The sequence below is a fragment of the Equus caballus genome, chromosome 31 (assembly GCF_041296265.1).
Source record: "Equus caballus isolate H_3958 breed thoroughbred chromosome 31, TB-T2T, whole genome shotgun sequence".
Taxonomy (NCBI): domain Eukaryota; kingdom Metazoa; phylum Chordata; class Mammalia; order Perissodactyla; family Equidae; genus Equus; species Equus caballus.
This window is the reverse complement of record NC_091714.1, coordinates 22082797-22110364: the sequence shown is the minus strand read 5'-3', so window position 1 is coordinate 22110364 and position 27568 is coordinate 22082797. Positions and strand designations below refer to the sequence as shown.

General features: G+C 41.4%; 2 protein-coding genes across 17 annotated transcripts in view; one reads left to right on the top strand and one right to left on the bottom strand.

The window, feature by feature from the left end:
- ZC2HC1B (zinc finger C2HC-type containing 1B) overlaps positions 1–27568 on the top strand; it is a 71002-nt gene that overhangs the window by 24334 nt on the left and 19100 nt on the right. For 3 of the 8 annotated variants that reach the window (XR_011434472.1, XR_011434470.1, XR_011434469.1), the window contains 6 exons: positions 7411–7550; positions 10649–10757; positions 16617–16701; positions 17158–17279; positions 18139–18426; positions 18523–18638. Coding sequence is in view for 3 of the 8 variants with exons in the window: in XM_070256490.1 (XP_070112591.1) it covers positions 7411–7550; positions 10649–10757; positions 16617–16687 (320 nt within the window). In the remaining 5 variants the exon portion in view is untranslated. Of the gene's footprint in view, positions 1–7410; positions 7551–10648; positions 10758–16616; positions 16702–17157; positions 17360–18138; positions 18427–18522; positions 18639–27568 lie in introns of those variants that run through there. The other 5 variants (XR_011434473.1, XR_011434471.1, XM_070256491.1 and 2 more) reach the window with 3 other exon arrangements.
- Positions 19216–27568, bottom strand: part of PLAGL1 (PLAG1 like zinc finger 1) — an 82687-nt gene continuing 74334 nt past the window's right edge. For 6 of the 9 annotated variants that reach the window (XM_070256482.1, XM_070256483.1, XM_023632983.2 and 3 more), the window contains 2 exons: positions 26527–27007; positions 19216–21572 (listed from right to left, as the gene is read on the bottom strand). In XM_070256482.1, the coding sequence (XP_070112583.1) occupies positions 20333–21572; positions 26527–26678 (1392 nt within the window). In that variant the 5' untranslated portion in view covers positions 26679–27007 and the 3' untranslated portion in view covers positions 19216–20332. The remainder of the gene's footprint in view (positions 21573–26526; positions 27008–27568) is intronic. The other 3 variants (XM_070256486.1, XM_023632988.2, XM_070256487.1) reach the window with 1 other exon arrangement.

The window sequence follows — 27568 nt, the reverse complement described above, 5'->3', positions numbered from 1 at the left end:
ACAAAATGAAGAATAAAAATCCCATGATCATCTCAATAGATGCAGAGAAAGTATTTGACAGGACACAGCATCCATTTATGATAAAAACTCTAAATAAAATGGGTGTAGAAGGAAAATACCTCAACATAACAAAAACCATATATGACAGTATCACAGCTAACATCATTCTCAATGGAGAAAAACTGAAAGCTATCCCTCTAAGAACAGGAACTGGACAAGGGTGCCCACTTTCACCACTCTTATTTAACATAGTATTGAAAGTCTTAGCCAGAGCCATCAGGCAAGAAAAAGAAAGAAAAGGGATCCAAATTGGAAAGGAAGAAATGAAACTGTCACTCTTTGCAGATGACATGATTTTAGGTAGAGAAAAACCTAAAGAATCCACCAAAAAAGTTTTAGAAATAATAAATAAATACAGTAAAGTTGCAGGACACAAGATCAACATACAAAAATCAGTTGTGCTTTTATATACTAACAACGAAGTGACAGAAAGAAAAATTAAGAATACAGTCCCATTTATAATTGCAACAAAAAGAATAAAATATCTAGGAATAAACTTAACCAAAGAAGTGAAAGATCTGTACACTGAAAACTATAAAGCATTGTTGAAAGAAATCGAAGAAGACACAAAGAAATGGAAAGATATTCTGTGCTCTGGGATTGGAAGAATTAACATAGTTAAAATGTCCATACTTCTAAAGCAATCTACAGATTCAATACAATCTCTATCAAAGTTCCAACAACATTTTTCACAGAAATAGAACAAAGAATCCTAAAATTTATATGGAACAACAAAAGACCCTGAACAGCCAAAGTAATCCTGAGAAAAAAGAACAAAGCTGGAGATATGACACTCCCTGATTTCAAAATATACTACAAAGCCATTGTAACCAAAACACCATGGTACTGGCACAAAAACAGACACACAGATCAGTGGCACAGAATCGAGAGCCCTGAAATAAACCCACTCATCTATGGACAGCTAATTTTCGACAAGGGAGCCAAGAACATACAATGGAGAAAGGAAAGTCTCTTCAATAAATGGTGTTGGGAAAACTGGACAGCCACATGCAAAAGAATGAAAGTAGACCATTATCTTACACCATGAACAAAAATTAATTCAAAGTGGATTAAAGACTTGAATTTAAGACCTGAAGCCATGAAACTTATAAAAGAAAACATAGGGAGTACACTCTTCAACATTGGCCTTAGCAGCATATTTTCAAGTATCATGTCTGATCAGGCAAGGGAAACAATAGAAAAAATAAACAAATGGGACTACATCAAACTGAAACATTCTGTACAGCAAAGGAAAGCATCAACAAGATGAAAAGACAACCTAACAACTGGGAGAAGATATTTGCAAACCGTATATCTGATAAGGGGTCAATATCCAAAATATACAAAGAACTCACACATCTCAACAACAAGAAAACTAACAATCCAATTAAAAAATGGGCAAACAGTCTGAACAGACATTTCTCCAAAAAACATATACAGATGGCCAACAGGCACATGAAAAGATGTTCAACATCACTTATTATCAGGGAAATGAAAATCAAAACTACAATGAGATATCACCTCACTCCTCTCAGAATGGCTGTAATTAACAAGACAGGAAACAGTAAGTGTTGGAGAGGATGTGGAGAGAAGGGCACCCTCGTACACTGCTAGTGGGAGTGCAAACTTGTGCAGCCACTATGGAAAACAGTATGGAGATTCCTCAAAAAATTAAGACTAGATCTACCATATCATCCTGCTATTCCACTGCTGGGTATTTTTCCAGAGAACATGAAAACACAAATGCATAAATATACATGCACCCTTATGCTCTTTGCAGCATTATTCCCAATAGCCAAAACTTGGAAGCAACCCAGGTACCCATCAAGGGATGAATGAATAAAGAAGATGTGGTTTACATATACACAATGGAATACTACTCAGCCATAAGAAACGATGAAATCCTGCCATTTGTGACAACATCAATGGACCCTGAGGGTATTATGCTAAGTGAAATAAGTCAGAAGGAGAAAGTCAAATACTGTATGATCTCCCTCATAAGTAGAAGATAAAAACAACAACAAACACATAGAAACAAACATTGGATTGTGGTTACCAGAGGGGAAGGAGGGAGAGAGGAAGGCGAAAGGGGTAGTTAGGCACGTGTGTGTGGTGATGGATTGTAATTAGTCTTTGGGTGGTGAACATGATGGAATCTATACAGAAGTTGAAATATCTATAACGATGTACACCTGAAGTTTACATAATGTTATAAACCAGTGTTACCACAATAAATAATAAATAAATTAATTATAAAACAGAATTTTTGAAAAAAAATGAAATTAAAAATACCATTTACAATAATGTAAAAAACGTTAAATATTAGGTATATATTTTTAAAAATGTGTAAGACTTGTAAAATGAAAACCACAAAACATTGCTTAGAGAAATTAAAGAGAACTAAGATAAATGGCAAGATTTAACCATTTTCAGGCTTTGAAAGACTCAGTATTGTGTTATGACATGAATTCTCCCCAGAATGACCTAAAGACTCAATGTAATTCCATTAAAAATCCATGCAAGTTTTCTTTGCCAAGTAGGAATTGACCCCAACTGATTCTGAAATTATATGGAAATTCAAAGGATCTGGAATAGCCAAGATAGTTTTGAAAAAAGAATAAAATCAGGAGACTTACACTACCTGATGTCAAGACTTACTATAATGTTACAGCATTCACGACAGCTTAGTACTAGTGTATCAACTGAACAGGAAAAAAGAGAGTCTAGGTAAAGACCTTCCCTCAATTACCGACAAAGGTAATTCAATGTGGGAAAGGATAGTCTTATTAACAAATGATCCTGGGACAACTGGATATCAATACCGGAAAAATGAACCTTGAGTCTTACACCATATAGAAAAATTAATTCAAAACGAATCCTTGACCCAACATAAGTGCTACAACTATAAGGTTTCTAGAAAAAACGAAAACCTTTGATCTAAGAGCCAAAGGATTTCTTAAGCAGGACATAAAATACAGTAACAATTTTTAAAAAGGAAATTAATAAATTGGGCTTCACCAAAAGTAAAACCTTTAGTTTTGAGAGACACCATTAAGAGAATGCAAAGGCAAACCACAAGCTAGGAGAAAATATCCATAATACATGTATCTGATGAAGGACTGATATCAAGACTATATAAAGAACTCCTACAACTCAATCATAAGACCAACAACCAAATGAGAAAAAGGCAAGAGATGTATTTGAACAGAAGCATCAAAAAATAATGGCCAATAAGCACATGAAAAGATACTCAACATCATTTTCATCAGGGAAATGTAAATTAAAACCACAAAAAGATGCCACTACATACTTGCTTGAAGGGCTCAAATTAGACTGACAATTCAAGTGATGGCTAGGATGTGGAACAACTGGAAGTCTCTCCAAGGCTGACGGGGGCATAAAATAGTGCCCGTATTTTCTTAGACATGCTCTTACCTATATAGCAATTCCCCTCTTTGGTATTTATGCAAAACACTAAAAACATGTCCTAAAAAAGACATATATTAATGTTCATAGCAGCTTTTTAAATATAGTATAAACTGAAAACGACTGAAAATATCTATCAACAAGTGAATGGATAAACAAATCGTGGAATATTTAGAAAATGGAATACAGCTCAACAGTAAGAAGAAAGCGCTACTACACACGGAACAGGATGGATGTTCTATTACATGAAATTATAGAATAGGTCAAACTTACCTTTAGTGACAGGAAAATAGATCTTTGGTTGCTTGAGACTGGGTTTGGGGGAATATTGACTGAAAAGAGGCATGAGGGAACTTTTAGGGTGGTGGAATTGTTCTATATTTTAATTGGAGTGGCTACACAAATGTATATGTTTGTCAAAATTCATTGAACTGTACGCTTAAAATAGGTGCATTTTGTTGCATGTAAATTATTCCTCAAAGTTCATTTTAAAAAGCCCAAAAACAAAATAAAAAACCACAGTGTAATCATACTATAAAATCATCTGAAAAATAGATCATTCGAACTTCTATACCAGACAATAATGTTAATAATTGCTTCACTTTTGTGGGGTGCTAATGAAAATATAGCTTAAAATAATGTGTTGTCTTAAGATGTTCAGTAGAAAGCTCTAGGGATGTGATTTTGATAATACTTTGGCAACAAGCTTTATATAAAACAAAGTCATTTGTGGGAAATGCTTCATTTTAATAGCAGAAGCTACAGTGGATGGCTACCTTTTAGCCTTAACTGAATAAGTGGAACCTGTCAGATGTCCTACAGTGTGAATTTCTTTCATTTCCATGTTGGCTTTAAAATGTGGGGATTACTGTTTCTTTAAAATAAATAATTCCCTTTGTAAGGCCTCATCAAATGTACAGTTTATTTTTCTGCCCTTTACATTTTTATGCTAAAATATAATTTTATAGTTAAATTCTTTCCTGTGCCCTTATAATTTTATGCACCAAGAAAAATGATTACCTCCAATGGTACATTTTCATTACTATTCAATTATTTTGATTGTGCAGAGATTTTATATTAGCCCATATATTCTCAGGCTTAAATGCCAGAAAATTTATACAGACATGACTGGAGTTATATATAATAAGGTCTAGTATGCATGAGTTTGCAAGTAATTTCCTTTTTTTTCAGCATGATTTCCTATTTCATGACTCAGTTTTTGTGACATGTATATATTTACTCTGATTCTTACTACTTAAGTAAGAACTTTCCAGGGTGTTGTGACAGTGTATGAGGACAGTGATATAGAATATTTATAATTGGGATTTTCTGTGAGACAGGGGGATATTTGGTCACCCTTTCACAGGGCTGCATATGGCATGCATACTCAACAAAAGGCTTGCATTTTAAAATGCTGCTTGTTTCTTTACTTTAATTTTGTCTGAGATCTGGCCACCTTCCCCACAGTCCTTAGAAGAATCCATTTGCAGTCAGACTCTTTTTATCTATTGAAATAAATGGCATGTAGTGATTCCTATGACAGCCTTACTGATAGAGGGAGGAGGTGACTCAGATTGAGATGAGGGTAGAACATGTGACTCCATCATGCTGTGTTCAGATTATTGTTGCAGAAAAATGCTTTTTCCATTCTCAGAGTATTTGAAGTTCCCTCCTCTACTCCCTTAAGTCTGGGCTACGGGTCCCTCCTGTGGTCTCCACAGGACCCAGTGCTTCCTCCTTTCAAAACTTATCCCTTGGAATGGTAATTGTCTGCTTCTTTACCTGGTCTTGTGGTTATCTCTGAGATTTTTGTTGGCAAGGAATACACTTCAGCTTTGCTGTCTCCATGGTGGCATGTGGTGCCAAACACACGAAGGGTGGCAATGAACAAGTGGGTTTAAGGAAGCAGTGCAGTGACTGCTATGATCATTGTCTTTGCCCTAACTGAGCAGAGTTTATGGTAGCAGCATTTCTGATACAAACCTTGACTTTTCAGCTGGTAAAACTGAAGAAATACCCACCAAACCAAGAATCAAATTCTAGATGGTTTTCTATAGCATTGTGAGTGAATTCTGCATGTTAATGGCACTTTCTATTTTACTGTTTATAAACAGTTTCAGTCCTGTTCAGGAGTTGGAAACAACCTTGCTGGGCCTGTTTCCTTATAGTAATAGTGTGTTCCACTCACCCTCCATGCCAAGCCCTAGCGTGGATGATCTTCGTGAACTTTCACAACAACCTGATGAAGTCAGTGGTATGTGGGTCCTGGGGAAGTTGAAACTTCAGGAGGTTGAGTAACATGCCCAAGTTCACACACACAGCAGGGGAAGAGCTCGGGCTCAAAACCAGCCAGGCAGGTGCAGAGCCTTCACCATTTCCCAATGCTGTCCCATTTTATTTTGTCCAAGGAATTTACCACCGTCGGAAAAATTTATATTAGAATGCTTAGTCTGTGATTGCAGAGACATTGTATCCTCAAGTATAAAACAGTGCCTGGGACATAACAGGTGTCCAATAAGTATGGAATTCATGACTAAGTATTGCCTTCCAGAGAGTGATGTGAAAGGTTAGGCTAAGTGCTAACCTTTTATGACATGCCAATTTCTTACATATTCCAGTTCTTACATTTTATGAGTATTCATTTTAGGAAATGATTTGTTCAAATAGAAAACTTCTCAAATGGCTTAAAAAGATGCTTTCAAAAAATTCTTAACTATGAAGACACACCTGCCTTAAATATCCATCCACACATATAGGAATTTTGACTATACGGTAACGCAAACTTCTGTATATATGGTTGGTGCTGTCTCAGATCCCTCCTGTGGGGGGAGTTATTCTCTTATGCCGCTCCTCTCCACCTTGTCATCTCTTAAAGGTGCCTAAAACAAATCAGAACAAAACAAAACGAAAGTAGCCCCCATGTCCCTGCTTGCTTTAGAGGGGTAGCTCCGACCTGGCTTTGCTATGACAAACATCTCCACGTTCTAAAAAGACCTTGGATCTTCCTCACTTCCCATTTCTCTTGCTATCTAATCACAGCAGATGACAGCCTCATCAAGACAGCTGGCTGCTGCTCAGAACCACAGAGGACCATGCCCACAGAGCTGCCTGGGACGTCCTTACACTGGGAGCCCGTGCTGCTGCTCAAACCAGTTTCTTCTCACCCCTCCTCCTTCCCCTTCTCTTGTTGGAACCCCCACTTTTTCCCTTTTACTGCCTCTTTCCCAAACATATGATTTGCCTCCTCACTTAGGAGTTCAGTGGAAAAAAAATCTAGCACTGAGGAAGCAGTGTGTGTATTTCTGCCAGTGATGTTGGCTTCAAATCCCCTCCCTCACACCCACATTCTGAAACATCTTCCTCCCTTTGCAGCTCCACAACTCCTGTATGACCTTCTGTCCCACCCAGGACCACAACCTGGGCTTGCGAATCTTCTCTGCCCTTCAGTGTCATCAGTACTAACATTCTGTGGTTCTAGGATGGCTTTCTTTACATAAGGATTCACTAAACAGTTCATTTAATTGGGAAGTTCCTAAGTATAATCTGTTTCTAAAATATGAATCTGTTTTCTAAAAAACATATCATGTAAACATTTTAAGGGCACACTCTCAATTGAAATAAGCGCATAGATAGTAAATTTTCCCCTGCCATGTCCTCTATTTGAACCCTTGCCTGCCTCCTGCTCTGGAATAGGCTGTCTCAGACCAGAGTTTGGGACCTCGTTCTTTCATGCTGGAGCAGAGTTCATATCCTATTTACTTCATTGCATCTAGTCCATTCCAGAGTTGGTTTGTTTTTTTTCCTGCTTTATCTCCCCAAATCCCCTGGCACATAGCTGTATATCCTAGTTGTAGGCCCTTCTAGTTGTGGCAAGGAGTTGTTTTTGAAATGTTAATTGCCTTTTGTTGTTATCTTTATATTCAGATTATATTCAGTGCCCATATTGTATGAGGAGGTTTAATGAAACTGCAGCCAGTCAACATATTAATTTCTGCAAGGATCAGTCTTCTCGCCGAGTCTTTGATCCAGCCCAGACGGCAGCCAAGCTGGCATCCAGAGCTCAGGTGACTCACTCTCCCTAGGTCTTGGCGCTTATGCCCTTGCATGCCTGGGGCAAGCAGGTAGAATTTGCTGGGGAATGTAAATGACCCATCCTGAGAAATGTAAGGATCGAGAGAGCTGACCACTGTCACTCATCCTCGTGGGAGCTGGCTTCTTTTGAGGCCTGCTTTCCAGCTAATAGCATCTTTGGGTGTTGTAGAAGAAATATTTCTATAAAACTTCTTAGGATGAAGACTTGAATATGTAAGTGGTGTTTCTATAATATTGTAAAATTCTGTCTATCCAAGGGTAGTTATCAGCCTTAACCACCCAGAAAAGAATGGTGAACCTGGCCTGAGTCAGGGAAACCGTGTCAAGGAAGACGTGTCTACATGTCATAGGTCTGCTGCATAGAGCAGGGGACTTCAGCCTTTATGTAAAACCATAAAATCAGCCAGTTAAAGTGGATAAATGGAAGCAACTGTTATAAATAGGGTACGAATAAGTAAAATGACAACTTGACCAAGAAGACAACAGATTTATAAAAACAGAACTGGAGCTGGCAAAGAGCTCCATACACGTCAAAAGTCCCAGAGATATAACTTACAGTTTAGCATAAAAATCATTAGTTTCAAAAAAATGGGTCAGACCCCCCCCCAAAAAAATACTTAAGAGTGTGAAACATGTTTAGAAAGATTTTCATGAAATCTGGTATCTAATGGGGGCGGCTCCCCCTCCAACAATAGCATTTCCCATGGTCTACGGGGTCTGAGCTCTGTCGCCAAATACATTAGACAGTTATTGAATATCTGCTCTCTATCAGACACTGTGCCAGGTGCTGCTCGGTGAAGAATCTGTAATTCGAAGGAGGACTTGGACTTAGGAGCAATGCAGTGTGAAGGGGTGACAGCTGACGTAGATAGGAGCACTGGAGGAGGAGGCCGCTGTGGTTCATCAGGGGCTTCAAAGAGGGTCAAACGTTTTCCGCTTAAATAGCAAATGGTTTCACCAGCCTAGAGTTGAAGTTGGGAGAAGATTATGCACAAAATGCCCAGCTTGTGACCTGAGGAGCCCAGCCTGTGAGGCTAAAGCATAGAGGCCTGTGGGCGAGTGACAGGATGGGACAGGCAAGGTGGATGGCAGATCTCGCAGGGCTTTGACTCAAGCTTGCTCAGAAAGGAGGAAAAGACAAATTAAGAGGATAGAGGCCGTAAAATCTGAGGCCAGCCAGCCTGAGGTACAATTGTCTATTATAGGCCTCCGGTGTCATTCTGTAGGCAGTGTAGACTGGAGCGACATGGAATTGGTATTTTAGAAAGATAACCCTGGCAATTAGCGTTCAAGATGCACTGGCAGGAGACCAGTTAGGAGCCACTGCAACAGGGAAGGAATGAGGGCCCAGAGTAAGAGGACTAATGGAGTGTGTGTAGAGGGAGAATTTAAGAAATAATTGATGGGACTGAGAAGATGTTGGATATAGGGTAAAAGAGGATCAGGTTGAGAAGAAAGTTTTTTAGCTCCAGAGCCCAGACAGGTAATAATACTATACATCCAGACAAAGGAACATAGGAGCGAGGGACTAGGTGTGTTGGTGGGGCAGGCAGGTGGTCATGATGACTATAGTTGTAGAGAGTCAGTCTTTACCCCTAAAATATCATGGGAAGCGGTGCAATGTAGAAAGAGCTCAGATTCTGCAATCAGTAGTCAGGGTTTGACTTTCGATTCTAGAATTTGTTATCTGCAGGCAAACTTCAACAAGTTACTTAGGTTCTTTGAGACTGTCTTTGGTCTATGCCTGGCTGAGTTGTGGGAGGACTGCAGATAACACTGTAAGTCCAGTGCCTTGCCCACAGGGGCTCCTCTGCCTTCCTCCTTCCACCTTACTCTCTCTCTTTCCCCCTCTCTAGTCCCTTCCTGTTGGGAAGCACTGCAATTTGGGGGCATATGACAGCTTTGGGCTTGAATTCAGCTTAGCTTTGGAAAGGTTCTCTAATGCTACCTATACTTTCTAAAGCAGTAAAGGGCGCGTTACATTTCTTGAGTGGTTCTTCTAACCAGTTCACGAAGTCAGTCGGCATTAGTGGGGCCAAGGGAGCAGCGGGAAGCAGCAGACGGAAGTGCTTTTTATGCCTGAAGAAGGCCAGCTGGCCGTCCTGAGTGTAACCAGTGACTTGGCCCTCTGCCTCTGCTTGCTTTCCAGAGCTGAGTGGTGACTGGGAACGCAGAAGGAAAGCGGCCTGCTCTCTGAGCTCGCTCGCTGTGGAGTGCCTCTGAGCAGCCGTGCTCGGGCCCTCGCGCCAGCTTCCCCGCCCGAGCCTGGCCCAACAGCGGGGCTTATTCAGAGGAGGCACAGAAAAGGAGGGCTTGTTTCAGTGTCGAGGGGCTGCTAACAGCACAGTTCAAGTGTTTTTCCGTTTTAAACATAATCAACTTTAAAAATGTGTTATACCCTTAACCAGAAGAGACCAGTGTGGGCCTCTGAGAATAGCTTCCTTTCTTTGGATGGGGTTGAGCTGCCTGCTGTCAGCTCCTTGCTGTCCTTACCCACGTGAGAATTCCTCCTTGGAGTAACAGGTTCTCTTTATCCCGTGGTTTCCATGGAAATGTTGGTGGGCTCAGTAGTGAGGTAAAAAAGAGCTCCTGAGGAACCTTTTGGTCCTTATTCTGTGTTAATGTAGCTATTCTGCTCCTGCTGCTCAGCAGGGAGGGGTGTGGCGTGGGGATGTTGGAATTCCATGTTTAAAACATTTGCTGCCTGCCAATGTCTGTTTTTCTTCTCTGTTCATGTATTTAAAAACAAAATCATCTTCAAGTGTAATGAAAAACTAAAATGTTCCATAACTATCCTTATTGACGTTAAGTGATTTCTTATGTCTCCATACAACTGATTTTACAGGATTAACACATCACCACTCCCCTAAGGGCTTGATTATGGAATGAAAGCTCCAAAACCCAGATGGGGAGGACAGGACCAGGCTGACTAGGGTGCAGGGTGTGTGCATGCTCTTTCCTGGGTGCAGCAGGTCCCCAGGGATAACTCCAACCTGCTGCTGGTTAAGTGGAGACAGCTTCCCCTCCAGTGCACTCCCTGAGATTACAGAACTGCTTCCTCTCTCTGTAGGGCAGGGCTCAGACAGCTCCAAAGAAAGAACCGACCGTAACCAGTGCCGTGGGAGCTCTGCTACACAACAGGGCCCTGGAGGCCTCGAGTGTGGTCCCAACCAGGCCAGGTGAGTCGGAGTGAGCATCTCAGCTTCAAATGATGGGGTCACAGGGGACCACTGTTGGCTTGGGATTCATCAGCAGTTGGCAAAAGCTATGACTTCCGATGTTGCTTTTGAAGATAAAGATAACATGGGTTTGTTTGAGGTTAAAGCTTATCTGCCAAGAAGGAATATTTCTTAGTTTAATCAGGATTAGATAACTGACAATATATATATAGTCAGATCTGATTACAGCAGCAGAGTCTAGGACCACCATTTTTTGGTCTGGTAAGATTGAAAAGAAATTAAGAATGGGAGGTAACAGTTTGTCAGGTGTTGTCTTGAAAATAAGAGAGGAAAATGAAATTGCTCTCTTGAAGAGAGGTCTGTACTCCATGTTCATCACAGCATTTTTCAAATAGCCAGGATACAGAAACAACCCGAGTGTCCATAGATGCATGAATGGATAGAGACGTGATGTACATGCACAATGGAATATTATTCAGCCATAAAAAAGAAGGAAATCCTGCCGTCTGTGGATGGCAACATGGATGGACATTGAGGACATTATGCTAAGTGAGAGAAGTCAGACAGAGAAAGACAAATACTGCATGATCTCACTTATATGTGGAACCTTAAAAAGTTGAACTCATAAAAGCAGAATAGAACAGTGGTTGCCGGGGGTGGGGGCTTGGGAGAAATGGAGAGATGATGGTCAATGTTCAAACTTCCAGTTAGAGGAGGCGTACGTTCTGGGGAGCTAAAGTACAGCACAGGGACTAGAGGTAACAATACTGTATCATATTCTTGGAAGTTGCTAAGAGAGTAAATCTTAAATGTTCTCACCACACACACACATGCACACATACACATTAACTATGTGAGGTGATGGATGTGTTAAATAACTTTATTGTGGTGATCAATTCACAGTATATGTGTATATCACATCATCACATTGTACACCTTAAGCTTACACAATGTTATATCCAGTTGTATCTCAGTGAGGCTGGAAAAGAAAGGGGAAGTGTTTCCTTCCTAGAACTAAATCATTTCTTCAAAGTAGCAGAGAGGGATAACCACCATTATAGGACTTACTGTGTGCTAGAACCATTTCTTTAATCCTCCCAGTAATCCTCCAAATGTTTTAATCTGCGGAAAGGGAGCCTGGCTGAGAGAGAATAAGTTACTTGTTCAGGGCACACAAGTGGTGAACAGCAGCGCTGGACTGGATCTCTGTTGTGCTAGCCCCTGTCCCTGAGCCGCATTAATGAACGGGGCGTTCTTCTTTATGAACTGCATGTGCCAGGAACACAACATGAATTGATTCGTGAGCCTATCGGCACTTCTCACGAGGAGTCTTATTTTGAAGGTACTATCAGACCCAGAGTAAGAACTGCCAGCCCCACAGCCCCTAAAGTAACAGCGTGAGAGAACTTTATTGTTAGTTTTTAAATTTCTCATGCGTTGCTCATCATGGGCTAAAAATTGAATTGATATTTTAAAATTTTTCCCACAGACCTTACACCCAAGTCATTAGTGTTTTCCTGATCTGTGAAAAGTTCACAGTGGGGTAGGTTTTAGTTTTCACTTAGGAAAAAAAAATCAAATTAGATGTGTATTCATTTGGTAAAACTCTAACAAGCTTTTTCTAAAGTATATTGATTAGTGTCCTTCAGAAAAGACAAATTCTTTATATTATGGTTTCCTATTTTTTCAAAGAATATATTATAATGCTTCCCTTCCAGTGAAAAGCACTCTTTTAAGTTTGAGGTTAAAGTTCATTTGCCGAGCGGGAATGTTCCTTAGTTCATCAGGATTAGATAACTGACAGTGTACAAAGTCAGATCCGAGGACAGCAGCAGAGTCTGGGACCTTCGTTCCCTCGTCTCGTAAACTCGGAAGGAGATTGAGGTGGGAGAAGACAGGGTGTCAAGTGTGATTTGAAAATAAGGGAAGAGTTTCCTTCCTTGAACTAAACAGTTTCTTTAAAAGAGAGCAAGGCATAAGTGAAAAGATCCTAAATCAGGACTCCGGAGTCTCGTGTCCCAGTACGTGACATTAAACAGAACGTTATAAAGACACCATTCTGATACATTGGAAAATAGATTAGTAGGCCAGTACATCTAAGCAAAATGGTATTCTGTTTGCTCTTGACTAGTTAATGGTGGCCTATAGCCACTGTGATGCTGCCAAGTAAAAGGCACAGCTCTTCCTGTGGCCCGCACTGGGCTCTGTACCACCACCTAACCTCTCCTTCCACTGTCTCCTCTCCGTCCAGCTCCAGCAGCCTCTGCCTTATTCCTGGAATGCGACAGACCTGCAGGCTGTTGGCTCAGGGCCTTTGTACTGGCGTCCCCCTCTGCTGAAAACCAAAATACTCCCCACTACTCTGCACTGCTCACTCCCTTCAGCTCTTTGCTAAGTGTCCTCTTCACAGTGAGGTCCCCAACCTCTGCGTTTAAAATCAATCAAGACCTCTATAATCCTCTTTGTAGTTTTTTAAATAGCATTTGTTACCATCTAATAGTCAATACATATTTGTTTGTCTCCTCCCCACCTCTCAAAAGAAGGAATGTGAGTTTTATGAAGGTGAGATCTAATTTGTGTGTATTTTATTGCAGTTAGAATTGCGCATGGCATGTACAAGGTGCTCAGTAAATACTTTTTGAATGAAATATATGAGAGACAGTGGGTGTCTTGATTCTAGAATTTCTCATTTAAATTATTGGCATATGAGTAGAATTGGCATGTGAATTAGCTTTAAGAGATAGCTTTTTGTTTTATTTCAGGCTTAAGATGCTTTTTCAATTTAATTTCTTGTTCTTTCCAGTGACCTCACCTGCTTACATTTAAAAATAATGTCGCCAGGGTTAGTGTACCTTAAATTAGCCACATTTTTATTAAGAGCCATTCTGGAGAGGAAGCGGGAGTATATTGAGGGGAGGTGAATTCTCAAAAATGTTTAAGGCTTGGAGAACAGCACTGAGGGCCTCTAATGTGAACAGGCCCCTGTGTGATTCGGATTCGCGCCTACTGTCTGTTGTTTTTGTTCTGGTCAGTATTAATCTGTTTATAGCAGGGGGTCTTTTTAAAATTGTTGATGTTGGGCTTTGCTCTTTCTAGATGGACAGTCAGTAGTTTAGGCCGCTTGGTGTCCCTCGCCTTCCACATAAATCCTCTTGTTGTCTTTCATCTGGCTGGTAGTTAACCCCTAAAACTCTGGCTTTCATTCTTCAACTCTTTTAAGTAAAATTAGCATTGAGTATCTCCCATGTATAACATTTTGTTCTGAATTCACAGTCAGAGGAGATACGTGTGTGTGAGTCACAATCCTTATCCCTCCCAGAGTCTTATAAGAAGATATGCATGTACAGGAAAATCTCTGATACAACAGAGCATGTGATATTATGTAAAGCTGACACACAGCTGCCATGGATGTTCAAGAAGATTTGTTTATTCAACACATAGTTATTAAACATGGTTGTTTCTTGTGTCCATGGATTCTTAAAAGTCTAGGGGGAGAGGCGGTCAATAATTATATCTACTGTTTAACAGCCGGATGTGGAAGTCCTAAGGGAATGACAAGAAGGAGCTGGGCTTTGCCCAGGAGGCTTTCTGGGTAGGTGGCAGTCTGAGACAGGAAGCTTTGTGAGGTGAAGGACTGGGGATGGGCTTTCAGGGTGAGCTGAAGATTGACCAGTGGAGGAAAGTTGCAGAAGGAATGAACAAAGCTATGAGAATGAGAATGCGGAGGACATACTCTGGAAACAATGGCCCGTTTGGCCAAAGCATCAAAAAGAGCTGGAGTGTGAACAGGAATCAAAGCTAGAATGGAAGGCTGGCCCTAGAGCAAGGAGGCCGTAGATGCTTGGTGAGGCGCCCAGACGGTGTCACTAATGCCCACACTGGTGTCACATCGTCAGGCACTCAAGTCTGTGTAAGTTAGGCAATTACGATGGCCTAGGAACTTTTCGTGTCTAGCCACTTTGTTAGCCTGCAAAAATTTCTTTTGAGAAAGAGCATTTGAAAAAATTATCATGTAAGAAATTAATGCTTATGGTAGAAAATATTGGAAAATGGACGAAAAGTATAAAGAAAATAAAAATCATCCATAATTCCACACTCTGACATGACTACTTTTAATATTGATATCATTTTCCATTTTTTCCTATTTACACTTCTTTTTGTTTGGTTTTTCTCTTGTCTAAGTTAGGATCATAGTCTGGGTACATATCCTGATTTTTTCACTAACAAATTTTGAGCATTTCGCTATGGCAAAAGAGTTTCTTTAGAAACAGAATAATATCACAAGAATACAATGTGACTTATTTAACTATTTTCCTGATGTTGAGCAGGTAGATTGTTTATACTTTTTTGCCATACTAAATAACTCCCTTTTTCATGGACAATAGTCCACACTTACTGGTACACACGTCTCAGCACCACATATATTAATCGTCGTTGACCCTCATTTAATCCTCACAGTAACACAAGGGGGCAAGCATACTGTTCATAGCCCTAGTTTACAGCTGAGGAAAGCATAGAGAGATAAAGCTTGTCACTTGATGGGAAACGGTGGAGCCAACCAAATCTCTGTCTGCTTTGGTAAAACTGGGTCAAAAAATAGAAACATTAAGGAGATAATTATATATTATATATATAAATTTATTATATATATATTTTTATATATTAGGAAATTGTTTTAGAAAAAGGTATGGCTCTTCCTTCATTCCCACAAAGATTCAAATATTCAGATGGGAAATGAGTTGATAGCCTGGTCAACAAATACCTGCTGGTGGCTATTTTCTCAAGGGTTTTGATACAAGAGCGGTTGATTTCCTGGGCAGGTACCTCTGAGCAGCAGCTTCTCCAGTACCTTTATACAGAGAAGCTAAGTTCATAGGAAGATGTAGTTCTGGGTTCTAGAGCTGCGTGGCTTCATATCTTTAGTGAACTGCATTTTACAGCTTTGTTGGTGTGGACTCTGCTTTTATTTCTGGAGCCAGTGGCTTGGGTCAAGTTCAGCGTCTTCCCTGTGCTGGCATCCCCTCCTGTCCTAACTTCGGTGTGGAGCAAATGCAGTGACTGTTGAAGGGTCAGCTGGTGATTCTTTGGAAGACATAAAACATGTAGATCTTTGAGTAACACAAACACCGAAAGCTCTTTCTGTTCTCATGTCCTTTGATAGTTTGAGTCACGATTTCCTCGAGTTGTTTGGTTACTCTCCGTTCATAAAACACTGATTAGAAAGGAGGTCTCTAGGACAGAGGGAACTTATTCCTTTTTACAAAAAGTGATTTCTCTGAGAATCCTGTCCCATACCAAGTGATCCAAAGCAGACCATGGTATGCCATGCCTCTGCCTGTAAACTCCTACATCTCTGCACCTAACAGGGCCCCTGGACACAAGGGAAAAGAACTCTCTTTGTAGAATGAGTCCATCGCTATGTAAATAACCCCTGGGAGGGAAGGCAGCTCATGCTTCCATAAGGCTTCTCGAGCCTTTCTAGCATGAGAGCAGTCTGAGAATTGTGAAGACGTGAAATACTCGGGGTGCATGTTGAAGGTGGGGCAGTAGTGGGGAGGGATGTTGGGAGTCAGCTTGTGTAACTGGGGGGCCACCTGAGGTGGTGATCCGGAGGGCCATCCATGCTAAGTGAAGGGCTGGCAGCAGAGGGGAGAAACCGCCTGAGACAATCCCTGTTTTCCTTATTATTTGGCCTGGGATAGAGACTGAGTATTTGTCTATAGCTACAAAACAAAACAAAACAAAACAAAAAGGAAGAACAGAGACTTTTGAGTCCAGTGAGAGGATTTCATAATCATTCCCTTTTTTCTTGCTGATGTTTGCTTTTACATAATAACAAATCTGTTCGTGTCTGCAAAGGATTAGCAGTGGACCCTGCTTCTGGAGCAAAATTGAGACAAGGATTTACTAAGTCTTCCAGAAAAGATTAACTCCTACAGGCCAGGTAAGAAAAAAACTTAACGTCTAAGCCAGGTGTTGCTGATCATCTAATGTTCAAGATCAGTTAGTGAGCCTTTAGCAGAATGAATCCATAGCAGGCACACCAAAGAAAATGTGGGCAAACTCTGAGTTGGGTTAATAAAATGTACGCTCTTGAAACTTGCTCTTTTGTTAAACATGTAGTTTGAAAATGATACTCAGTCTTTGATTCTTGACTTAACGGACAAGCGAAATAAGTTCTCATTTTGAACTGGAGGGCTACTTCTCTTTTTTCCCAGCACATTCCCCCCAAAAGAGGACAATACCCTGAGATTGACACTGACTGGGATTGCTAGGAAGTTGGAGACTTTTTTGATATTGTGAATTGTTTGTTAAAAATTTTAAGAGGCCTATATTATTTAACATTCTCAGTTGGAAACAATGAAGTTCTAAAGTAAATGCCTGTTCTTCCTGCTCTCAGACTGGCTTCTTGAAACTCGTCAGCCTGCACGGCTGTGTACCCAGGAATGCCACCTAAGGGGAAGGAACAGTAGACGTCTGTTGACACGCCCATGATTCCTCTCAAGACATCACGTAGAACAAGTAAAAACTAGCTTCAAATTTTCTTCTTTACTCCCCTCAAAATTTTCAAGACAAAATCATTAAACAATACATCAACCTGAGTGATGATGCTTGATTTAAAGAATTACTTGGGGCCAGCCCAGTGCCCTAGTGGTTAAGTTTGGCGCACTCTGCTTTGGCAGCCCAGGTTCAGTTCCTGGGCACAGACTCACACCACTTGTCTGTCAGTGGCCATGCTGTGGCAGCAGCTCACATATAAAAAGAGGAAGGTTGGCAGCGGATGTCAGCTCAGGGCAAATCTTCCTCAGCAAAAATAAATAAAGGATCACTTGAAGCTTTTTAATTGGACATTTAATTGGCTTTTAAAGAAATGTTGCTTTGATATTAGAAACTTTTAGTAAAACAGTCTTTGGAATACTAGCAGTATTTACTTAGTAGGAAACTTATTTTTTACCTAGATTCATGTTACATGATAGCTGTGAAATCCCAGCTTTGATATTTGCTTCTAATAAACATTAAACTATAATTAGTAACTACTTCTATTTTAAATGTCCACCTGTATGCCATGTAGAACCGTCTCACATATACCAGCGCACACAGTAGGTTTTTGGGGAACACTGCAAAGGGAACAGGGAACAGGTTACAATAACTTTGCCACCCGGCGGGAATGATGCCGTGTGGCCTCAGGCCATTTATTGATCATGGCCAAAGCAGAAGTCAACCATCCGTGTCACCACTGGTTTATATAGCTGTGTTGGGAAGTGGTGTCTCAACTGTTTTTTCTTTGTTGTCTTAAGGGTTAATAAATTCTTTTTGTAGAGTCGTTTCTACTTAACTCATGCTTTTTAATCTAAGAATCTTTATTTTTTTCTACCCTCAGGGAATTTTCATTAGGAATTAAGCCATTTTTCCTGTCTAAATTTAAGGAGGAGAATCCCAAACTACTCCCATGTGTAGTGCAGCAAACACAACATCTGAAACTCCTGTGATCTGTTATTTTGGGGACTAAATGCTGTTTCATGCCAGGTAGATCAGGTGTGTTCTGGAGCTGACTGAAGAAGACTACACCATGTGGAAGTATCTGAAGTGGACCTTGGGAGGCTTTGGTTGAGGTGAACCACTACTCTCTCTCTCCTCTTGCTGTGGGAGATTTCCTTCCCTTGGAGAGGTAAGAAGGGATGTGGGGACTGACTGAGACATCCCAGAGCAGTGGATTCCTACTGATGAGGTAACCTATGTCCCTTTGTCTCATTTCTTCCCCCAGGTTAAACTGTAGTTTAACAGTCCACCATGTCAGCTCCACATGCACCAGTCCAGCCTCAGGGAGCTTGTCTGCAATCGTCCCGCCCTTTATGGTCATCAGCATCACTGTTAAGTGCGGTGAGCAGCTAGGGTTTCTCATATTTGGCTAATAGGCTTCTTTGATGGGCCAACAAACTCAAGGCTTCCTTTTCTCTACCCACTCCCACCCTTTTTAGAGATGAAGCAAACAAAAATAAACAGGCTTGTCAGACTCAGGGGGACATACTTTCTGAAGGACTCCCAATAAGGAACAAGCAAGTTTCTAATTTGTACTAGAAATTAATGGTAAACAGCATTGTAAAACTGGATCATGGTAGCCCAGGGTAGACAACCTCAGTAACCAGTATTCTGACCCATACATCCAGAAACAAATTACATAACCTTATGGAAGGGTTCCGAATGTCATATAGTAACTTTTAGGAATAAGTTCTTAGGGCTGGGAATTTAACTGAAGCATGTAAGCTTCTACCTTAAATCATAATTCTTTTACTCAAAAACAGGTAGTTTCTAATAGATACTGAATAGAGGTCAGAATAGTAGTTTCTGTGTGGGAAGTAATGACCAGGAGAGGGCATGAGGGAGCCGGAAATGTTGTATATCTCCGTCTGGATGGTTACGCAGTGCAGGTGTACATAAAAATTAACCAAGCCGTATGCAGGATTTGTAGAGTTTATTATATGTAAGATATATATCTTCATATAGAAAGCCTCTAAACACAAAAGACAAAGCTTTAAAAAAAGGTTAGGTTTTATATTTGTAAAACTCATTAGATATCAAATTCAAGAGATAGAGTATAATTACATTGCAAAATGTTATCTTTTTGAATAAAACTAATATTGACTTAAATGATGAATTTTAAATGCGTTTATTGGTGATTAAAAATAATACTTAAGCAGAGTAGTATTTTAAGCCAGACAGAGCAAAGAAAATTCTTGTTTTTTTAATATATATATATTTAAATTCCAGTAATATTTTCTTAAATTCCTGTTAAAAATATAATCAGTATTAAAGTCAGCAAAATGCTTTTTTTGACTGACGCCTGGATTATTTTACCACTTAACCTGGTTACACAGTGATTTTTTTTTTTTTTCTGTCAGATGTAACTGACAACCAGTTTAGTCTTTAAGATAAATGAAGTAAGTAATAACTCACATTGTAGCATCTTGTGGAAAATATTCAAACTACATTTAAAATGCTGTTTTAAAATGGAGACGTCTATTATTCCACAAGAAATTGTTTCTGTAAAACTACAGGTTGGCTACGGCAATAGTGACTAAACTACATCCAACCCTGAAGGTAGAAAAATCCCTGAAAAGAAATACACAGCCTAGTTATAGTATGCGGCACAAAGGGTATTCTCTTATTTGAAAAGTTCTTCCATTTCGGAGGAATCCACACCTTTCCGTAGGTCCCTTACTAGGCAGTGCCACACAAAGTTATTGAGTTAACATTATTATGATCATGGCTTATGATTGATTAAATTCAATTTGACGAACACCTAGATATAGCAGCCCTCGTTTGGATGTTGGTTATGACAACAGTTGCAGTTCCATTAAGAATACTTGCTTGTCAAATTTGGTACAAAGCATGAACACTCAGGACAGATTGGCACAACACATGCAGTTCGAGAACTCTCTTATCTAAAGTCAGTCATCACTGAGTAAGTCATATTCCCAGTCCTGCTTTCCAAATCTTTCCTTGTATGATAACTGATGTTTAAAATGCTTCTTAAAACATCTTTCAGGATATGACAAGTAGGCTTCAAAAACCAGTCATCTGAATGCATGATGGAAATGAGGCAGGATAGCCGAACCAGTACCAGCCGGGAAAACGTGGGGGATGGGAGGGAGGGGGAGCTGGCCCAGGCTCAGAGTGCTCATGGCTAGTGAGGGATCTTGTTGCTGCTGCCCCAGACAGCCTAACCGATGGGGCAGAGACTCCCCAGGCCCCAGGGTGAGAGTGCTATTCCCAAAGGCATTTTGGGTAGCAGGAGGGGGCAGCTGCCAGAAGCCCAACAGAGGGGAAATGTCCAAAGAGGCAGGTATTGTTAGGTTCACAGCATCTGCAGGTAGCTCCTTGGGCAGGTTTACTTTACCAGCACTTCCCTTAGCCAGATCAAAACCTGGGTTGAGCTTGTGAGGTGACTGAGGCTCTTGCAGAGGCAAGTCCTCAAGCAAATTAATATTGCAAAATCCTTTAGTATCTGCTTTGAGGGACAGGCTTGCAAGTGGGGAGTATGAGGTAGAACCGGTGTTGTACTTGTGATTCTGGAGGGGGGCGGGAGGAGAGCTGGGAGAGGCCACGGGGTGGAGGGGGAGCAGGGGCTCTGGCAGCGGTTGTACAGGCTGGGAGGTTTGCTCCGAGAGATTGTGGGTGTGGCTGTGTACCTCAGCTGGCAGGCTACTTGCAAGCCCGTTCTGTGCAGGAGCTCCTATAGGGAAAGGAGACAACGGGTCAGGCTTCAGCTGAAACTGGGGAGAGATGGAGTGGAAGGTGCTCAGAAGGTCTCCAGACCGCAGGCTCTCCTTCATCAGCTCCTGTGAGTGTGTCTTCTTGGTATGTCGTGTGAGGTGGTCTTTGCGCCCAAATCTCTGGGCGCAGAACTGGCACAGGAAGTCCTTGCAGCCTGTGTGGACCACCAGGTGGCGCCGCACGTCCTTCCGGGTGTAGAAGCAGCGCTCGCAGTGGTCGCACTGGTGCTTCTTCTCCTTGGTTCCAGTAGGGGGCTTCTCTTCGGCGTGGGCTTTGAGGTGGTCCAGCAGCACCTCTGTGCTCCCTAGCTCCAGGGCACAGACCCCGCAGGTCAGGTCGCCGCTGCTGGCCGCATGGAGGGCCAGGTGCCTCTTGTAGCCCAGCACGGTGTTGTACTTCTTCCCACACTCCTCACACCCAAAGGCCATTTTGTTGGGGTCATGAGTCTGGAGGTGGTTCTTCAGGTGGTCTTTCCGGTTGAAGGTCTTCTCACAGTGAGCACACTGGTGAGATTTCTGGGGTGAGTGGGTAGCCATGTGCCTAGGAGCAGAAGGGAACAATTTCACGAGAGACTCTGGTTTTTAAGAGCCGAAGAAAGGTGTAGAAACAACATTCAAATGTTAATATTTTCTCTAGGTGGTGGTATAAGAGATCATTTTCAGTTTTAAAATCATTTGCTATATTTTCCAGGTTCTACACATACATAAAACTTCATAATTAAAAAAAGGCACTACTAAAAACTTGTCATTTTCACGACTGTAAAGAATATGCTTTGAGAACATATTTTCCTAATGTATACAAAGATTTCTAAACAAATAGAAGTATACACGTATTTAACAATATCATGAAAAATATTTTCCAGGAAGGGGTTAAATGAGTATTCTATACTCTGAAAATTCCTGGATTTCCAAAAATGACCCAACTTGCCTTCTATACAGAACTCCATTACCCTCCAGTTTCAGGTTATTGTTCCCAATACAATTCCTAGTTGGTCTTTTTTGGTTTTTATTTTAATGCAAACTGAAAATCACTGCATATTAACTGATAAATTAAAAAATTTATATTTATTCTAATTGCTAATACATTTGGATGTATTACTATCATTTTTATTTCCTGCCTTCTATTTAATGTTTTTCTTTACTTTTTTTTACTATTGGGTTGCCATATGCTCTTCTTTTCCCTTCTGCTGTAGGAAAGTTATATTGTTAATTCTATTGTTCCAATAAATAATCTTCAGTTTTTAGCATGTACACTTAAAGTCTAAAATTAACCAATATCTATTGTCTCACCCAAAATAAAACAAAGAATTTAGAAATAATCCTTTAATCCTGCTTGGTCTTATGGACTGAGACAAAAAGTTCAGGCCATAGACATAACACTAAAAAGTCTATCCTTCACCTTGGAGAAAGCATCTAACTGGACCCAGAGTGCCAACCCCACCCCTGTGCTCCGAGCCTCATGCCTCCTGGGAGATCTTTATGCTCAAGTCTTGCTTTCCTCCATTTAACACTTTCTATCAACTGTCATCTCAGATATTTCTTCAAGATCCCTCTTAGATGCCTTCAAGTCACTTCCTAAAGGTCACTAGTAATTTCATTGGCAAAATTCCAAAGGTCTTTTCGTAGAAGGACAAAACTGCTATTCCTAACAGCAGTTCTAAGTTCTTCTTTAACACTGAGCTTCAGGGACAAGCCATTGTCATCGCAGTCAACCTGGAAATAGCTGTTTTTTATTTATAATTGTAAAGCACAAGTTAGTTCTGGGAAACCATCACAATTCCATTTCAATCATAGCTCCTCTGAATTCCTAAAATCTAAACTGTTGGTTTTTTAAGACTCATTGAGATAAAGAAACCCTAAGTTGTCATCCTTAAAACTGTAAAAAGGCTCATTTTAATAACTAAATGTATCATATAAAACCCGAAGTCCTATATGTTAGTATTTTTTACAAAATAGCATCCTTAATTACAACTTGCGACTTGCAGGTGCAACACAGTTTGCTTCATGTCCCTCTTGTCAGTTAATTCTTTTAGGTGTTTAGTCTTTAGAGGCTAAAACTTGTCCTACTAACAATTTAAATGCAACAGAGCTTGTGACTTTGGATACAAAAGAATTTCTAACAACTCATTCTATAAAAAAGATAGAATTTCTTTAAAGACAGTATAAGTCAAAGTGTATTAATCGCACCTTCACCCCACCTTCTACCCTGTACTGTCCATTCCTGATCCTTTTCTAGAGGTAGAATTGGTAAGGGGTCTACAGTAGCAGCTGTTCAGAAGATAGTGGTGGTTCTGACTAGGAGGCAGACTGGAAGCCAGTTCAAAAATATAAAGCTGATCTGAATCTAATTGTCATTTTCTTAAATATAAAGCAAAACCTCATTATCTCCTTCCTGTCTCCCTTAAGAAAAAGGTAGACTGCTACATGCAGGTAATAGAAAGAAAAGTAAGTTCCACCAGTTCCATCCAAGACACCAGAGCTTGGCACACAAAGGGACACACACAATGTGGTGAGCTCTGTGAGACAGGTCCAGTGTTGAGGAACACGAGCCACTGCAACAGCTACTCGAGAGACCCGAAATGATGCTGGTGTCTTCAAGTTCCAGAAACATTTGTCAGTTGCAGAAAGGGTTTGTAGAGTCTATTAGAGGGCAGAGAACTATGTTCTTAATACAACATATCCATAGATGCATCATCAGGAATAGGTGTGAGGGCACTGATTTACAAACTTGGCATTTAAACAACTCTCCTTCCATTGGCTCCAGTACTAGTGAATAGGAAGACCCCACAGCCCTGTCCTGGATCTTCCATTCTTGCCTCTCTCCCCTTTTCTCTTTCTGGAGGATCTTTATCTGCTTAGATTCCATTGATCACCCATGGGTAGATCAATGCCCAGATAACAACTTTGGACCTGGTGTTTCCCACCCCCTCTCCTGTCCTCTCCTGTCCTCGAGATGGGAAGGGCACAGGGTGGCACAACTAGTACATGAGCACTCTCACCACTTTTCATATTTCGGTGGCTCCCATCCCTCTGAGTTTCCTGACTCTGTCCTTGTCCTGGCATCCCATTCTTCTCTTTTTAAATTTATCCCTTTCTTACCAATCTAGAACAGGATCATCTTAGAGCTGAAATTACCTTCAACCACTTGTTTCCTTCCTTCAACTTCTCTTCTTACCTCACAACCCAGGAGACCACCAGATTCAGCCTGTCCTACAGTAAGCACCAAATACCACCATCTTTGGGTGTCACCAGGATCATGTCAATGATCTTAGAAGTCTTCAGGCGCAACTGCTTCCATTAAGACTTCCAACCAACCAGGACTTTGGCCTGCCTTGCCAAATCATCTTTTCTTGCCTCTGCTGTCTCCATCTAACTGCTTTCACTGTTCGCTGTAGGGGACTCATGTTCTCTTTCCCACTTAAGCAAGTTAGTTATTTGCTCCTTCAACCTCCGCTTATAAAATGGAGCTTATAGTGCAACTGAGGGAAGTGGGATGGAATCCCACCCTTTTTAAAAAACAGCAAAACCTAAAGCACCCTGCCATCTCACCACACTCTCTTCCTTCATGAGATCACTGCTTCAGGCCAGAGACAAGAAATGGCGGTGGCCGTGGCAGGGAAGGCGGTTCTTGCATAAGTACACTGCTTCCCTTTTCTGCCTCAGTTCACACCCTTAACTGAACAAGTCGTTTCCCCTGGTCAGAACTACCGCCTCCTAAATATCACTTAAGACATCATCATCTTCACTGTGGCTACCACAGTAATCCCACCTAATTCCTGTCACTCCAGTAATCTGTTAGCTCCACCGTCTTTTGCAAATATTCAGCTCCTACACGTACTTTGGTCTTTATCCACAGTTAGAGTAGCTTCACTGTGGCTTAACTGCAGCCAATGCTGCTTTCAGTGTTCGGGTAAGGAGAATGACTGGGTACACATCAGAAGCTTGTTGCAAAACAGGAAGCCTTCGCAACAGAATTGGTGCACACAGTAGGCACTCAATACTTATATTTTTGGCAGCTAGAGATTTGCCTGTGTACAGAACACATTTGAATTTTAAAATAGCTAAGCATTTATAGGCTGATTTTAAAAATCAGCTTATTAAACTACATTATCTATAATAGTGATATTTTTGAGGGCCAGGAGCATAATGAATATCTTTTTTCTCTTTCAAGTGCCTTCCTCCAAGGGTACTCCAAGATTTAGTAAGAATGTGGTCCATGTTAATACTCAGAAATCTTCTCTTGCTAAATTCTGACTCTCAGCTTTGCAGTTATAGGTGAGGAGTTTGAAATTTGAAGCCTTAAAGTTCATTTCATGAGGATTAGAGGCAAATGACACATTTCCCTTAACCAAGTATCAAAAGATATGTATGTTAGTGGGGCTTCTGCATGAGTAGCTCCGAGGGCACCGCGTACATAGTGTGCACAGCATCCGCTGTCAATCAGACTACTGCACAGCTTAGCAATTTGGTGTACGTTCTGTCATTTCCATGATATAAAAATCCTTTGGAGGCAGAAGCTATATCCCATATATTCACTTCCCTCATGGAAGTGAGGACCTAACAGACACGCAAGGACTAACTCAGATTAAATGTACTATTTTTTAAAAAAGGACTCATCTGTTAAGAATGGTTTTTATCCTTTGGCGTATCATGGATGCCTGTGGAAACCTGATTAAATGCACATGACATCTGTAGACCCAACAGAATCTACTTATTAGCGTGGCTTTTAGACCCTGGTTGAGAAGCTGCTATGTTCCTCCTCTCCATCCTCACTGTCAAGACCTGGACAAGACCTCCGGATTTCACGCCTGGACTGTTACAACACATTTCACATCGGTCTACTTGCCTCTTCTCTCTTCTCCGAGTTACTACCAGCGCCATCTTTCTAGCATTCTAATCAAAGCATGTTTCACTACGTAGACTCATTCGCTCAAACCAACCCTAAAGGGGACAGTGGATCAGGCCTGCTAGGAGCTGCTTCCTTCCTGCCTCAGCCGCTCCTCCACCAGCACTACCTCTGTACCTGTGTGCTTTAAGGCCAAGGCTGAGGGCTGTCCCAGAACCTCTGCCCGCTCCTGTTCATTCTCTACGTCCCACTGGTGACTGTTTCTTTCTGAGAAGCCTTCCTCCCAGGTCCCCTCTCGCAGTAGAGAATGACTACCTCCACCTGCACAGTGCTATAAAGGCACTTAGATTGCCTTTTAGCTGTGTTTGCACGACTGTCTCCCGCCATGGGTCTCCTCATCTTTCTGTTCTTAGGCCTGGCATATTGTAGGAGCATAAGAAATATTTGTTTAAAGAATGAAGTGACGTTGCACAGTAAAGCTGTCACATAAAGCTACAGTAAATCACTGGAGATAAACAGCTTTAAAGGCTGAAAGGCATCCACACTCTGCGTCCCTTCTCCCCTACAGCGTTTGGTCTGAGACCAGCAGAGCCCTTGAAGGCCCCTGTGCGCCCCTGTGCAAGTTCACGCCTTTCCTGAGGCCTCTCACCTCATTAACTTATATCTGGAAATGAAGGCCTTGCCACAGTCTGGCTGCAAGCACTTGTACGGTCGCTCCCTGGAGTGAGAATAACTGTGGATCGTGAACTTCTCCAGGCTGAGAAATGTCTTGCCACATATTTGGCAGGGGAAGGTGGCCATGGGCTTTGCTTCTCACACCTTCCTTTTCAGATGCGCTGACCAAATGCTGTGCCATTTAAGCACAAATGTAAGGCTGGTCCTGAGCACATCAGCAGAGCGTGGCAGCTGCACTCCAGACCAGGGGAGAGGCGGCGGCGTGCGCCTGGGCCGAGTTCTACCCAGACATGGGCCTCTCGGTTACCACCAGCTTTGCTTCCTGCTTTCCCACATCCCAATTTATCTGCAGTCTCAGGCGGGGGGGAGAAGGGCTGAGGCACAGATGAGATGCCAGGAGCAGAAAGGTAATCTGCATCACTAGAGCCGGGGCATGTCCTGGACCACCAGACTGTCTGTGGAGAGAAGAGGAACAGTGTTCTCGCATTAGTCATTTGAAAACATTGCTTTTCCTCCCCCAGCAGTTCAGAATCCACTACCCAGGATTCCACATGCTCCTCTAAGCGGCTCTAATGCAGCCCAGTTCTCTGTCCTCCCTGTGTGCTTTAAGAGGTCCTTCTGCATATAAACCACCTGTCTGACGCATCTGAGCAGTCACGCACACGGTGTGTTGATGGTGGATGAAGCACTTTCCTTTGTAATGGAGACAGCAGTTTCCACAGACTCGGTATTACCTACTTCAGACCACAATTCCAGGTTAGAGTGAGGCTCGACTGGCCGATTCAAAGGAAAAAAAATACCTGCCCTGTGTTCGAGTGTTTTACTGGTACAGAAACAGAAACCACCCCTGCCTATTCAAACCATGGGCTAGTCCTCCTCACTCACAACACAAGGTGTTTATCACACCTGTTTAAACTTCCAGGAGACGAGACAAAATCATTTGTATACATCTAAGTTAATTTGTTTGTAAGGTTACCATGCAGAAGGACCTGACCTATGATGTAAACAACACTCTT